This window comes from Pochonia chlamydosporia, chromosome 2, assembly GCF_001653235.2.
Source record: "Pochonia chlamydosporia 170 chromosome 2, whole genome shotgun sequence".
Classification (NCBI taxonomy): Eukaryota; Fungi; Ascomycota; class Sordariomycetes; order Hypocreales; family Clavicipitaceae; genus Pochonia; species Pochonia chlamydosporia.
In genome coordinates, this window is record NC_035791.1 from 1,856,257 (window position 1) to 1,869,628 (window position 13,372).

General features: G+C 51.0%; 5 protein-coding genes across 5 annotated transcripts; 2 read left to right on the forward strand and 3 right to left on the reverse strand.

The window, feature by feature from the left end:
- Window positions 1-1,041: 1,041 nt before the first annotated feature.
- VFPPC_13318 (small oligopeptide transporter, OPT family) lies at window positions 1,042-3,834 on the forward strand (the record flags this gene model as incomplete). Its single annotated transcript, XM_018291095.1, has 8 exons — window positions 1,042-1,783; window positions 1,834-2,173; window positions 2,225-2,443; window positions 2,496-2,691; window positions 2,744-2,949; window positions 3,000-3,026; window positions 3,077-3,291; window positions 3,347-3,834. The coding sequence occupies 8 exons, from the start codon at window positions 1,042-1,044 to the stop codon at window positions 3,832-3,834; spliced, it is 2,433 nt and encodes an 810-aa protein (XP_018146725.1).
- Window positions 3,835-4,546: 712 nt separating this feature from the next.
- Window positions 4,547-5,911, reverse strand: VFPPC_02696 (pyruvate dehydrogenase protein x component; the record flags this gene model as incomplete). The annotated part of the gene is made up of 2 exons (XM_018282303.1): window positions 4,547-5,742; window positions 5,848-5,911. 2 exons carry the CDS (start codon window positions 5,909-5,911, stop codon window positions 4,547-4,549), a joined length of 1,260 nt encoding a protein of 419 aa, XP_018146726.1.
- A 525-nt stretch (window positions 5,912-6,436) lies between these two features.
- On the forward strand, window positions 6,437-7,339 carry VFPPC_02697 (hypothetical protein; the record flags this gene model as incomplete). The annotated part of the gene is made up of 1 exon (XM_018282304.1): window positions 6,437-7,339. One exon carries the CDS (start codon window positions 6,437-6,439, stop codon window positions 7,337-7,339), a length of 903 nt encoding a protein of 300 aa, XP_018146727.1.
- A 1,156-nt stretch (window positions 7,340-8,495) lies between these two features.
- On the reverse strand, window positions 8,496-8,897 carry VFPPC_02698 (hypothetical protein; the record flags this gene model as incomplete). Its single annotated transcript, XM_018282305.2, has 1 exon — window positions 8,496-8,897. The coding sequence occupies one exon, from the start codon at window positions 8,895-8,897 to the stop codon at window positions 8,496-8,498; it is 402 nt and encodes a 133-aa protein (XP_018146728.2).
- A 3,643-nt stretch (window positions 8,898-12,540) lies between these two features.
- On the reverse strand, window positions 12,541-12,933 carry VFPPC_17578 (hypothetical protein; the record flags this gene model as incomplete). Its single annotated transcript, XM_022429275.1, has 1 exon — window positions 12,541-12,933. The coding sequence occupies one exon, from the start codon at window positions 12,931-12,933 to the stop codon at window positions 12,541-12,543; it is 393 nt and encodes a 130-aa protein (XP_022285698.1).
- Window positions 12,934-13,372: the final 439 nt, after the last annotated feature.

Here is a 13,372-nt window from a genome sequence, read left to right on the forward strand (position 1 = left end):
AGCGGAATATAATACCAGCGCGGGTCAGGAGCAGTCCGGGGTGTCACAAGGCGTTTCTGCTGTAATAAGCGAGGTGGGTAATTCGACGTCAAGCAAGCTCAGGAGCTATTTTGAAGTTGTCACGAAGATATTGATGTGTGTCCAAGCTGCTTGTGCTTTCACCATGCACATGCACGAAAGACAGGCATTCATGGCTGGGATGCCAAGATTCCGGCGGCCTGGTGCTGACCAATGGCGTCTTACAGGTGGCCACTAGCGACTGCATCGCCTATTGGGGGTCGGCAAGTCGCTGCTCGCTCACTATTCATCCAGCATGTAGCGCCTGGAGCCCCACATCCACAGCTGCCCGCCCCTAGAGACTCCCCAAGAGACACCAGACGGGCCAGGCCAGACTGGACCAGCTGGAGACGGGGAGGCGCTTGAGGCTAGTTGGCTTCGGGCTTATTGAGGACAGACTCAATGTGAAACACAATTGCCATGGCTTTTTGTCCATGAAATGCTTCTCAACACAACTTGACTTGACACTCCCAATTTCACGGCCATTATCTACATCTACACTTCCGCATCCTGTCCGTCAGACGCTGCTAGAGTAGAAGCCCAGCTCATTTCGCTTCATCACTTCCATCCGCGCTGACTGCACCAAGGGACAACAATCCAATCCAGATTCCAGACCAGGGGCATCACGAGTCACGGCAACTGGCCAAACATTCAGGAACAGACCAGATCCTATGTCTCACCCACTCACACTCTGAATAATTTGCAAGTCAGTACGGAGTACACGCCTCGATTGGCCACAGTTTGCTGCATCTCGCATGCTACAGGTCACATGGTCATAAGCTTGATCAAATTTAGCCGCCATACTCGATATCTGCTCCGACATCACAAACCTGTTGAACTTGAGACCTCAAATATCATACATCAACAACACCCCAAAGAGCAATCTGGCTACAAATTGACCGCCATGCCGACTTGACCGAGGACAAACAACCAACTTCGCCACACTTTGATATCGCGCCGCCATCCACGGCACTGTCTACCGCCATGGGTGCCGAAGATGGCCTGCGGCGGCAAAGCGCTGAATCCAGCGGGTTCGATGTTGGAGAAGGACCAAGCTCAAGGCATTCGTTTTCAAATCAGCGCTCCGCATCCATAGAAGGGTTAAAAGAGCACATGTTTAACTGGAACGAGGATCACCATGATGTCGATGACGACCAAACATCTGAGCGTGAGCTCCTGATGGACCCGGTTTTCCCGGATGATGAGGACGGCGAGGTCATTGAGATGGGGGCCCGAGGTGCGAGGAAGAGACACGAGGAAGATGACTCTCCGTACCCCGAGGTTCGAGCAGCTGTGCGAAACTATGACGAGGACGTGCCTTGTAACACTGTCAGGGCTTGGGTCATCGGCCTGAGTCTAGTCGGGGTTGGGGCCTCTATGAACACGCTCTTTTCCTTACGGCAGCCATCAATCTCGATTGGTCCTCTTGTGGCGCAGATTATTGCATGGCCAATAGGTCATGCATGGGCTCGATTTATGCCTGAGAGAAATTTCACAGTTTTTGGTTCTACATGGACGTTAAACCCGGGTCCTTTCAATATCAAAGAACACTCCATCATTGGGGTCATGGCTAGCGTGTCATTTTCGGTAGCATATTCGACTGATATTATCCTTGCGCAGCGCATCTTTTATAAGCAGGATTTTGGAATCTTCTTTCAGCTTCTACTCACCATCTCAACCCAATCCCTGGGGTACGGGATCGCTGGTACAATGCGAAAATTTTTGGGTACGTCCGTCATTTATATCTCGGCCCATACATACTGATAATAACTACAGTTTATCCTGCCTCCATGATATGGCCGGCGAATCTCGTGGCCGTAACAATGATGAACGCCATGTATGACAAGAATGAAGTGCGAGACCCCTCCGTCTTGGGTGGTAGCATGCCCAGATACCGATGGTTCTTTCTCGTCACTGTCGTCGCGTTTATATACTACTTTATCCCTGGGTTTCTGGCCCAATGCTTGAGCGTGTTCGCGTTTGCCACCTGGCTCGCGCCTCAGAATCCTGTCGTCAACCAACTATTTGGTGGTACGACGGGATTATCTCTGCTTCCCATCACATTTGACTGGACCCAAATCTCCGGCTGGGTTGGATCACCGCTCATCCCACCTTGGTAAGACTAACCGGCACTGTTTTTGATAATGGTGAATACTAATTCCTCCAGGTATGCAATCGCAAATACCTTGATCGGTGTGGTTGTCTTTTATGTCATTGGATGTTCTGCGCTTCATTTCTCAGGGGCATGGTACGCCGAGTTTCTACCCATGAGCGACCCAAATACATACGACAACACTGGTGCTCCCTACAACACGTCTCGAGTCCTCAACAAGGACTACACTCTGGATGCAGAAGCGTATGAGAAGTACTCGCCACTATTTATCAGGTATGCATTGGGTGAATCAAATGACCAAACATTTGCTAAATAACTATGCCAGCACCACATTTGCCATGTCCTATGGTCTGTCTTTTGCTGCCATTTCGTCTCTAGTTGTATATACATATCTCCACAACGGCAAGCAAATCTGGAAACAGTACCAGAACAGCTCCAGCGAGAAGCCGGACATTCATATGAAATTGATGAAGAAGTACAAGGAGGCCCCAGACTGGTGGTACATGGGCCTTTTTGTTGTGGTAGGTCTGATTGTTGCACGTAGTGAGAATGGCTATCTAACTAAGACTGCAGATGCTTGCCATGGGCTTGTTCACCGTATTGGCGTATCCTACCAAACTCGCATGGTGGGCATTTCTTCTCGCTGTGGCCATATCCTTTGGGTTTTCGTTACCAATTGGCATTATCGAAGCAGTCACAAATAATCGCATTGGTCTGAATGTCCTTACTGAATTTATTTTTGGATATATCCAGCCAGGACGACCACTGGCACTAATGATGTATGTTCGCCGAGATTCCCGCCATGACAGCGTGCCTAACAAGACTCTAGTTTCAAAACATTTGGCTACATCACCATGTAGGTGAATATTCATCCTGTGTATCAAATGGGTATACTAACAGTCACAGGTCTCAAGCGCTCAGCTTCGTCTCCGACCTCAAATTCGGGCATTACATGAAGATTCCACCACGAACCATGTTCTTAGCACAAGTTGTCGCCACCACAATCTCATGCTTTATCCAAATCACCGTCCTCAATCTCGCACTCGTCCACATCCCTGATGTCTGTGACCAACACCAACGAGACCACTTTACCTGTCCCGGCGGCAGAGTCTTCTTTGCAGGTACGTCCCCTCTTCCCCCTCAGCATCCATGAAAACCTCACTCACAATTTCCCAGCCTCCGTAATTTGGGGCCTCATCGGTCCAGACCGCATGTTCTCCCCTGGCCGCATCTACTCGTCACTATTCCTCTTCTTCATCCTCGGCGCCATCCTCCCCATCCTCATTTACTTCGGCGCCAAGCGGTATCCCAAATCTCCGCTGCAATATCTTATGGCGCCACTTATATTCGGCGGCGCAGGTGCAATCCCGCCTGCCACGCCTCTAAATTACTTCTCCTGGGGCATCGTGGGCTTCATATTTCAGTACTGGATCAAGAAGAGACACTTTGGGTGGTGGGGGCGTCTGAATTTCCTGACCTCGTGCGGTCTGGACTTGGGACTGGCACTGAGTACGCTGTTCATCTTCTTTGCGTTTAGTATGCACGGGATAGAGCCGCCCAAGTGGTGGGGGAATGAGGTCGTAGGGTCGACGATGGATGCGCAGGGGACGGCGGTGCAGGGTCGTGTTGCGAGTGGGCAGATGTTTGGGCCGAAGAGTTGGTGATGGATATGTATAGAATGAATTGGGTATGTTGATTTATTACATGGTTTGTGTAGATGACAATCGTGTTTGTAGACTGTAAGGAGTCTCATATAATAGGTTTACTCCCCAACCCAGCCTGAGTAGCTTACTGAACCCCATCCCCATGACAAGCTGTGACACCCAGATTCAGTAGATAACAGTACCGATCAAGTTGTCAATATCATCCACTCAGACCACCTACCCTACTACTTTCCATCACAAAACATCCCCCTCACAAACATCAAGTCGGCATTCATCTCATACCAACCAACAATCCATACCTCAGGAATGGCAAACATCCAGCGCCAAGCCATAAAGCAAGTCACCCACAATCACACAATCAGCAAACACCATCTCAAACTCCGAGCTCCATCTCCTCACCGCCCCTCAGTTGACCAGGAGCACACAGACCTGGCGTCCACAAGGGAGCTGAACGACCCCTAGCTCCTAACCTAAGACACGCGCCAGCTAGTCCTGCATCTGCATCAGGAGGAGGTGCAGCACACCACTTGCAGAGTCCATGGGCAGTTTGTTACACAGCAGTGTTGGTTTGAAGAAATTATGTGCGTGAAAAGTACAGTCTACTTGTGCATGTCTCGCATACCTGGGCTAATTTGTGAGACGAATGTTTTGAGTCTATCGAATATAGTTACATTAAACTTCCACTACTTTGTTCCTATCCAAGAACGGGAATTTACAGCACCAATCTACCTGGCTCCTCCTCAAGAATAGCCTTGCACCTCTCCAGGAACATGTGCGCTCTGTGCTCCTCCTCCCGCGGGACAACGAGACTAAATACATTTAGGCCATTTGAGAACCCGGGAACAGTAGGAATACCCTGATCGCGAACGGCCTTCTTGGGTTTAGGTGCCAGAATGTCAATGATATCCGTCTTCTTAGCAGAACGTGCAGGAGGCTCGAATAGTGTGCTGGGCGGCACGGCTGAAATCTGAGGCAGGTAGATGCCACGGGTTCCTTTGGCTGCCTTGACCTTGTCCAGGCCGAGAACCTGATCGAAGAGTTCGCTGGCGGTCGGGGCACGGTTGGCGGGAGGGAGACTCTCGTTGGCGACTTCGGCGGCGCGGCTGATGAATGTGGATAGGGGCATGAAGACGCCGAGGGTTTCTTGGATGCGATGCTGGACCTCGACGACCTTGCTTAGCGATACAGGAACGTTGATTTCCAAGGGCAGAGGCTCCGACTTGGCAGGCCTGGCTTCCTTGGGAGCAGCGGGAGCGGCCTTCTTCTCTGCGACCTTGATGTTGCTCAGGTCCAGGTGGGATAGTTTCTCGAGGAATGAAGACACGGCGGCGGGACTATCAGCGTTGATGCTGCCCAGGTAGGCGAGCACATCACCCTTGAGCAAGCGGCCACTTGGGCCCGTGGGCTTGATCTTGCTCACGTCGTCCTTGCTCAAACCGTTCTGCTTGACGAGGTGTTCTACCGACGGCATCAAGGGATACTTTTGCTCGTGAGTCTCCTCGCTGGATGGTCTGGGCGTAGGCTTGGTCTGCTTCTCAGGGGCGGCCGCCTCCTCCTTGGGAGCGGCAGCTGAATCGCCGCTGCTTTGCTGTTGCTGTAGCTGCTCATCCTTTGGAATCTCAAGCGTCTTGATATCATCCCCTGCCTCCGCAAGCACCGCAATCCTGGTCCCAACCTGAACAGACTTGGCTCCATCCTGCGCCATAATCTTCATCATGATGCCGTCCTCCTGAGCCTCCACATCCATAGTCGCTTTATCCGTCTCAATTTCTAGCAGTACATCGCCGGCACTGTAGTTCTCGCCCTCCTTGACTTTCCATGTAGCAATGTTTCCTTCCGTCATGGTCGGCGAAAGAGCAGGCATTACGAAGTTCTGTGCGGCGAGGCATCGTGCAGAGGTGGTGAGGCCTACAATCTAATTAGCAAACATGCGAGACTTGTCATTGCGGGCAACATCGACTAAAATCAACGCAGGTCTTCAATTTCAAAATGCATCATTGAGGTAAGACGTACCTCGAGAAGAAGCCCTGCCCACAAGACGAGCCGAAGCACGGCAAGCACCTGCCAAAGACGCCATGGCAGCTCAATCGAGCGATTCGACGCACCTGACTGTCAAAGGGGTTCGAATCGTGGTCGATTGGTGGCAAGGGGAGGATGATGTTCAAAAAACAACGCTCTGAAATTGAGAGCTTTTGGGAGCTTGTTGGGGAGCGCCGCCGATACAGGGCGGACGCGCACGGAAGGTGCAGCGGTTTTTTTGGTGGGACGAAATCGGTACGTACCGATGTTGAGTGGACTAGTGACAAAATAGACGCATCACGGTTTGCGGATCAAACGTGGGAATTATGCTGGTATAATTTTGTACATCCTCCCGGCTTGGTCCGCGCTATGCCCGAAGTGAACAAACACCCAACCCAGGGACGGGGACCACTTGATAAGGCTATCAATTTTCTATTCATTCAAAATTGTCTAACAAAGCTTCGTTGCGTCGCGAGGCATATGGCCAATTGATGAACAGCCAATTCGCACACAATTCCGATTTACACAACCTCACATGTCCGCCAATCTAATACACCTAACCTACCGACACAGCTAAGCTCCAATGGCCAGCTTCTCGCGGGGCATCACCCTGCTCCCTCTGTCTCTACCTCTCCGAGCTCTCCCACGCGCGGCGCACCCCGTCGGACCATCCCGATTCTTCACAACCTCCCTCCTACGTCTGCGAACACCACAATCCTCTCCATCCGTCAAAGCAGCCAAAAACGCAATATCAAAACCTCCCCCTCCAAAAGCTGCCCCTGCGACCGCCGCCCCCTCCCGATACGCCTTCATCAAAAGCCTCTCCGCGAAACAAACCCCAACCGTGCTCTACGAAGCCCCCTCCCACTTCTGGTTCTACTTTGGCTGCTGGTCCAGCGGTATAGCCATCCTCACCTGGACGGTACTCACTGGCCCGACTGTAATAAAACAACCCGATGGCACGCCGCAATGGGTAGGCGCCGTGTTTGGCGCGTCGTACGTCCTCCTCGGCGCAATGGGCTTCTACCTACTCTCCAAGACACCCAACATTGTCAGCACGATACGCGTCCTGCCGCCCGTTGCGGGTGCGCAACCGCAGCTCGAAGTCACGGTGAAGCGCATGCTGCCGGTCCTCAAGCCAAAGACCGTCACCGCAACGCTGGACAACGTGGCACTCAAGTCGAGATTCTCGCTGCCGGAAGAATTCGTCCCCGAGCTGAAGCGGCTGGAGCAAAGGATGAAGGAGGAGAAGCAGAGAGAGGCGCTGCGGAAGTTTGACATGGAGCATCTTTTGACTATGCCGTTTCGGAGGTTGGGCAGAGCGTTTGCGAATATGTTTCGCGGCGTGAGGAGTGCGTGGACGGATATGGGGTTTGGGGTTCTACGGGTGGATGGGAAGGAGTACAAGGTTGATGTGACGAAGGGGTTTGCGCATGATGGCTTTAGGACATTGGAGCAGATTGTGAGTGTGGGATATACGAAGTAAATGGCGATTTGGGTTATAGATGTGCCTGGTGTTTTTTTAGATGAGCATTGGTTGTATGATGGCATTTTCATGGCGACTGTACAGACTTGATATGTAAGAATATTGTATACTACTGCTGGAGGAATTTTATCAAGGCATAGTGAACTCTACATATGGACTCCAATTTCGTAATTGTAAAACAGCATCAATGCTCTCCTACGGAGTACTGACTCTTGTGTTGCATATTCATTGTATTCTACTTTGGAGTCTGTGGACATACATCACGCAGTTACACAGCTCAGCTAGCAGATCAACATAATTGGACAGATGACAAACACATATACCTTGTCGACACACTTACTGGACCCTTCCAAATAACCATTCTCAGCTTCGTCCCGTCATCATGATTACTTCATCGCCGTTATCCCTACGGCCGAGTCCAAGATCCGAGCTGTCACCGAACAGCCGCCACCTATCGTCGACTTGGGACTAAATAACCCCCACAAACCATTCACGAAGATCTCACCTGCAAAACGGCTCTATATAAAAATGATTGATCATTTGCCATGTCACGGATATTTGTGGAGGGCAACGATCGCCGAACATCTCGCTAATCAGTACACTCTAACGGCAGGCAGTGGGAGATATGCCACAGCGATGCTCGGCGGTCCTGTAAGGTAAACGATTCCTCATTGGTTACATGTGCAGTAGTTCGACCAAAGACTAGCCGATCAACCACGAATCCTGAATCTCGTAAAGTTAACCTTCCCACTAGGGTCCTGTCTCGTTGTCCCTTTGCAGGCTTCTTGGTTCTTTTACCCTTCAATGTGGTGGCAATGTTAAACAGATGCAGTCAGTGCCTGAAACGGTATGCCGGCCGGGATTTGAAGCCATTCCAGACTTCATCCGTAGAAAATGCCAAGGCAGACAAATTTTGTCAGTTACTGCACCAGGAGTGGGATGGATTGCCATCTTCATCATCGTGCAGCTCCCGGCCCTACCCGATCCCCTCTTCACCTACCAGACACGAGAGTCGTAGATGAAATGCGTCCATGGCGCCATCTGCAACGCAATTCTTCTGTACATAATGCGTGAGCTTGCACCAGCAGACACTTCGTCCATCCCTCCATCCATCCATCCATCCATCCACAGGAAGAGCCTGGTGCGTGCATGTGCGCTAATCAAGTCGAGCACGGAACACCACACCCGTCCGCCATGAACCAGACAACTTCGCGCCATCTGGCATCAGGCGGTGAGTGGCGCCACTCGGATCCGGTTGCGCAACCGGATATGATGGAGATAAGTTTACCAAGCGAGAGACCGGATGGTTGGTGTGCCTCACCATGACAAAGGATTTCCATTCTCGTGATAAGGAATGTGTATGTACAGCAGTGTCATGTGGTTTACAGACAATGCCCGTGTTCGCCATCATGGTTGGCCACTGGTGGTTTATTTCTGGAACAGCCGCCAGTAGCGCGAAATGGCTGGCGCTATAGATACGGAGGCAAACGGGTGGCAGCGGATCGTGGATCATGGCCCACAAGTTGCGAACATATGACGGAGGTTCTTGTGGCAGCATGAGCTGAAGATATTTCTCTGAGCCAGGCCCAGGCCCAGGCCAGATAGAAGGCAGAAAGGCGTACGATAGATCTGCGTACTTTACCCCACGGAGCCGTGAGCTAAGACATCAGCACTGCAAAGGAATGCCGTTGATGCTTTGTGACCCAAATATGAAACCTCGAATGCTCTGGTAGCCAGCCATTCATTGAGAGCCGCCTGGGGTGGTCTGTGTCTTTGTCGATCCATGTTGTGTCATGAACCTCCATCAGATGTGCTTCATCCTCTCTTCTGCCTCCTGCCAAATTGAGGGATCTGTGCTGATCTGGCTGTCCGTGCCTCATGCCTTTGCCTGATCACTACTTGGACAATGCTTGGCCACAACAACACTTGCACCCTGTCGTACTGTGCATCTCGAGTTCAACATCGAATCCCACAGTGGCAAGCTCCTCCCGGTCCCTAACCAACTGATTGGGCGTCCGTTCTCAATGGTGGATATAGGCGTCTGCAAGTAGAGTCTCTGATGGAAGGCTAGGCAATCATGGCGGCGGGGGTCAACACCCACATTCGACTTCATCTGGAACTTCGTACGAATCCTTGAAGTGATTTCGAACATCCACTGTGTAGCGCCTATGATATGGTGCTTATTGCACAGACCTAATAATGATAATTGTCCACGTAGACATCTCTCGTTAAGGTTAGTGCTTGGAAATTTTTGCCCCAGGCACAAAAACCTTCCGTTATACAACTTATCCAGTGTCTGGTCTGGTTGTGTAAGTTGTGGGCGTAGGTCGCAGTGCAAGCCCCAGCACACTAATGCAACCCTTCCTGTTATTGCAATGGGCAGTCCAAATATGGACGAGCTGCATTGTGCCGACTTTGCAAATCGAGTCAACTAATAGTATGGCGTTATCTGAAGGGCTGTTAGTTGCGGCGGCCGAGGATGGTTGCCGTAGCACACTTTTACGGCTTTTTTCTGAGGCAACGATTTCTTTGTCCATCTTCAGACAGCCCATCTGCCGTGGAATTCAATTTGTAACCGTAATTATGCAATGTCTTGAGTCCGTAGCCGATGGGGTGCTGTGGGAGATGTCGGCACGACAAGTAGGCAATATTCTTCTGTCTAAAATGTTGTTGCGAGGAAAAGAGACACCAGACTGCACCGTGACCCAGAGGTCTGCCTCCCAGTTGAACCGTGGACCATAGAGTTCTCACCTCCGACAGGGAAATTTGGAATCTCAGTATGAAACACCAAAACAGAGACAACCCTATACCGATAGTGTCCGGAGGTTGTCTAACTAGGTAGTTAGAAGGCTGCAGAGGGCGATGTAGTCGAAATGGAATGACCAGAGCAACCTCCCAGAGCGACGGCCCAACGGCTGCAGGAGGACGCACGCGCGAAGGCTCCCAATGCAAGGCCAGAGAGGTATGACTGGCCGGAATCGGAGCGGACAAGTATTATGAGGTGCCGCTTAATTTGTAAATTATACGTCGCGGGAATTGTTACACGCTTGCCAGGCGCGACATTCGCCCTGATCGGATTCTCTTCGTGGCCGTGAACCCGATGCTTATGGGATGGCTACGTCATGTGGTAAGTCGGTCTAAGTGACACTCAGAGGGCTCATCAGATATCTCGGGGACACATAAGTTCTGCGCCCATTAGTCTCGACCTCTTCTGCAATGCAAGCGAGCCCAGCCATGGCATATGTCATTATACTCCAAATGACCAAACTTGACAGCCAAAGAGAAACGAATCCAACAATCTGGCTCCATACCTGCAACTCAACTGGGCTAGAGTATTCGGAGCAGACCCCCACTTACTACTTCAGATTGGACCAGACTTGTTTGATGCTGGTGATTTGCTCTCATGCACTTCCTCCTGGCGTCAAAGCCCAGCTGGAGGACAGCAATTTTGAGTGGTCTGGAGCAACGAATCAGCGAAACGTGGGGTCAAGTCCCTGGACGCTAGGGGATTTCGCCAAAGCCATCATGCAAGATGACATACACGTGTGCTTCTCAGTCAAACCACAGCGCCAATTATCCTAGGCATGGGTTTGGGTGCATGTTTGCTTCGGAAGATCTGAGGATCAGATATTGTGGTGGCATGTTTGTAGCAATTTAATCCAGATATTGCGGCGCCATCACGGTATCTGTTCATTTGATGCATGAGCTCGGCTCTGAGATGCACTGCCGTTGTTTCTAGCATTTTATGCCCATTGGGATTCGTTATTCCCGTCGCTGTCTTGTTTTGAAAGCGAGAACCTGTGCTGTTGGCTACCATGCCCTTTTGAGTTTTCCGAGATCCCTGAAAAGCTCGAAAGGATGAACCGAACCCTGCCGCGCTAAGATGAGGCGAGTGGAAACTCATTAGCGGTGCCCAGCATCACTGAGCCAAGACAGCAAACAACGACGCCGCCCAATCTTACATCCTCGACATCTGATAACTTGTGGTGATGCTAGGTTGGATTTTCCTGCACAGCTTATCCGACGACTGGCTAGCGACCTGCAAATCTTAAGCCGAACAGATACCTTTCAGAATTATATAATCTGTTGTATTCTTGAACGGTGACTCTGAAGTAGTGACAGTACTGGCGCGGGCAGGAAGCTTTGGCTCCTGTTTCACAATTATATCTGGAGGGATGAGAAAACAAGAGGCCAAAAAAATAGAAAAAAATGGAAAAAAGAAACGGGCGGCAAGTCAGTGTTCAGAACTCAAGCTAATACACGTTGCTCTGTTCTCTCTGCGTAGATGAGAGTTCCCCAGTAGCTATGCCTTGCAGCCACAGAGAATTCAAATCACATGGCTGCCAAGTGTTCCATGCCAAATGCGAAGGACATAACTGAGGAGATGAGGCCAGTCCAGATGTTGCCCCGTACTTCTTTGCCATCCCATTGATCCATCAACAAAGCCAACTGACGGTGGTGCTGCCAAGTGGTCTATGGAATATTGAAGATGTAAACAATCTCATGTTGCCATGCTCCCTGCATACCGGTTAGCTCTCTGGCATGAAACCACTGAGATCTGTGTTGTCTTTGCTGTCAACAAAACGTGGTTCAACTGGCGGAGGCGGGGAAAGGAATGTCGACCAAACCTTAAAGCTCGGAGCGTGTACTTCTGGGGTGCATGGACGACACATACCTACTTGCCTACTAGGTAGATAGCCAGGTAATAACCATGGTCACTTTGAAGTCTCCGGCAGAAGATCAGGTAGGACAAGGTCGCGCTGACAGAAGGTACTTGACGGACCATGAAGACAGCCGTGAAGAGATCAGGGCCTCCAGCTGGAGACATGATTTACTGCGCATTCGAGTATTGACGAGGTACTCCGTAGATTGACGGCTAGCGGGCCATGAACCAGTGTGCTGGACTGATTCAAGCATGGTTGGTCTTTTCTGATGCCCTTTGTTGCCCCAGGTGTGGTGCATCGCATTGCATTGCATTGCATCGCATTACATGGGTTTCATGGCCAACTGACTGTTGTCTCTCGCCAAATATGTCTGAATCGACCCCACTTGAGCCTTCAAGGACGAATGGCCCGTCTAGATCCTTCGGGGATGAGAGCTCTGGGTTGCGCTGAAAGATAATCCTGTCCATTTCATCGTTGATAAGTGCAGGGAACCGTCGTCCATTGTCTACATCAGCTGTTGACATACTCTGTAGAGTGTCAACGCAAGGGACACAGAACCGGCTCAGTGCAATCGGAGACTTCACCGAGCTGCTCGCAGAAATTGGAGCCTCGACATGTTCCGGGATGAAGGGAACAACTTCGTAAACTTGGCCGTCCTAAGCCAAAGCAGCAGACGACTCGGGACCTTCGGTTCACCTGTGTAGTTCGTATGCCCCGTGAACCTGTCCGTGTGGTTAATATAGAGTTGCGACTATCTGATATATTTCGCGTAACGAATGCCATTTGCGGCCGAAACGTAGGCGCCATCCAACAGTGAGGTTCTGCAGCCCCTGTGTCGTTACTCCGTACGCCACTCCGGAACGACAAAGTTCTGTGACGTTGGCGTCCACCTGCTGGAGAGCATCCACACCACTTCGAACGGCATTGCATGAGGTTACGTCGGCGAGTGTCCGCAGGGGGCGCCCGCCATATCTGACGACAGGACAAAAAGAAAAGGAAGTGGGTGGATGGCGGATGGTCATGAAGCTGTGCAGGGAAAAGCAGCAAAGGCATACGGAGCAAAAGCCGGCCGGGCTGTTGCCATTGGTGCTGTCGAAGAAATGCAAGGAAGGAGCGAATCAAGACAACAAGTAGACGTGCAATCCATGTGCACCGAGCCAGCATTAGCAAAGGGGGCGGAAAGCTGATACAAAAAATCCATCTGAGAATTCTGTTTGCCATAGCGAAACAATTTCTTTTTTTTTTTTTTTTTTCGTTGTTTTGATGTTGCGCCGTTCGTTTCTTCTGTGATATCTGAGCTGTGACTGCTGCAGGAGCTAATGCAGGCAGGGCACTGGGCCACTCCCTAACCCCAGTCACTACGCTGAGC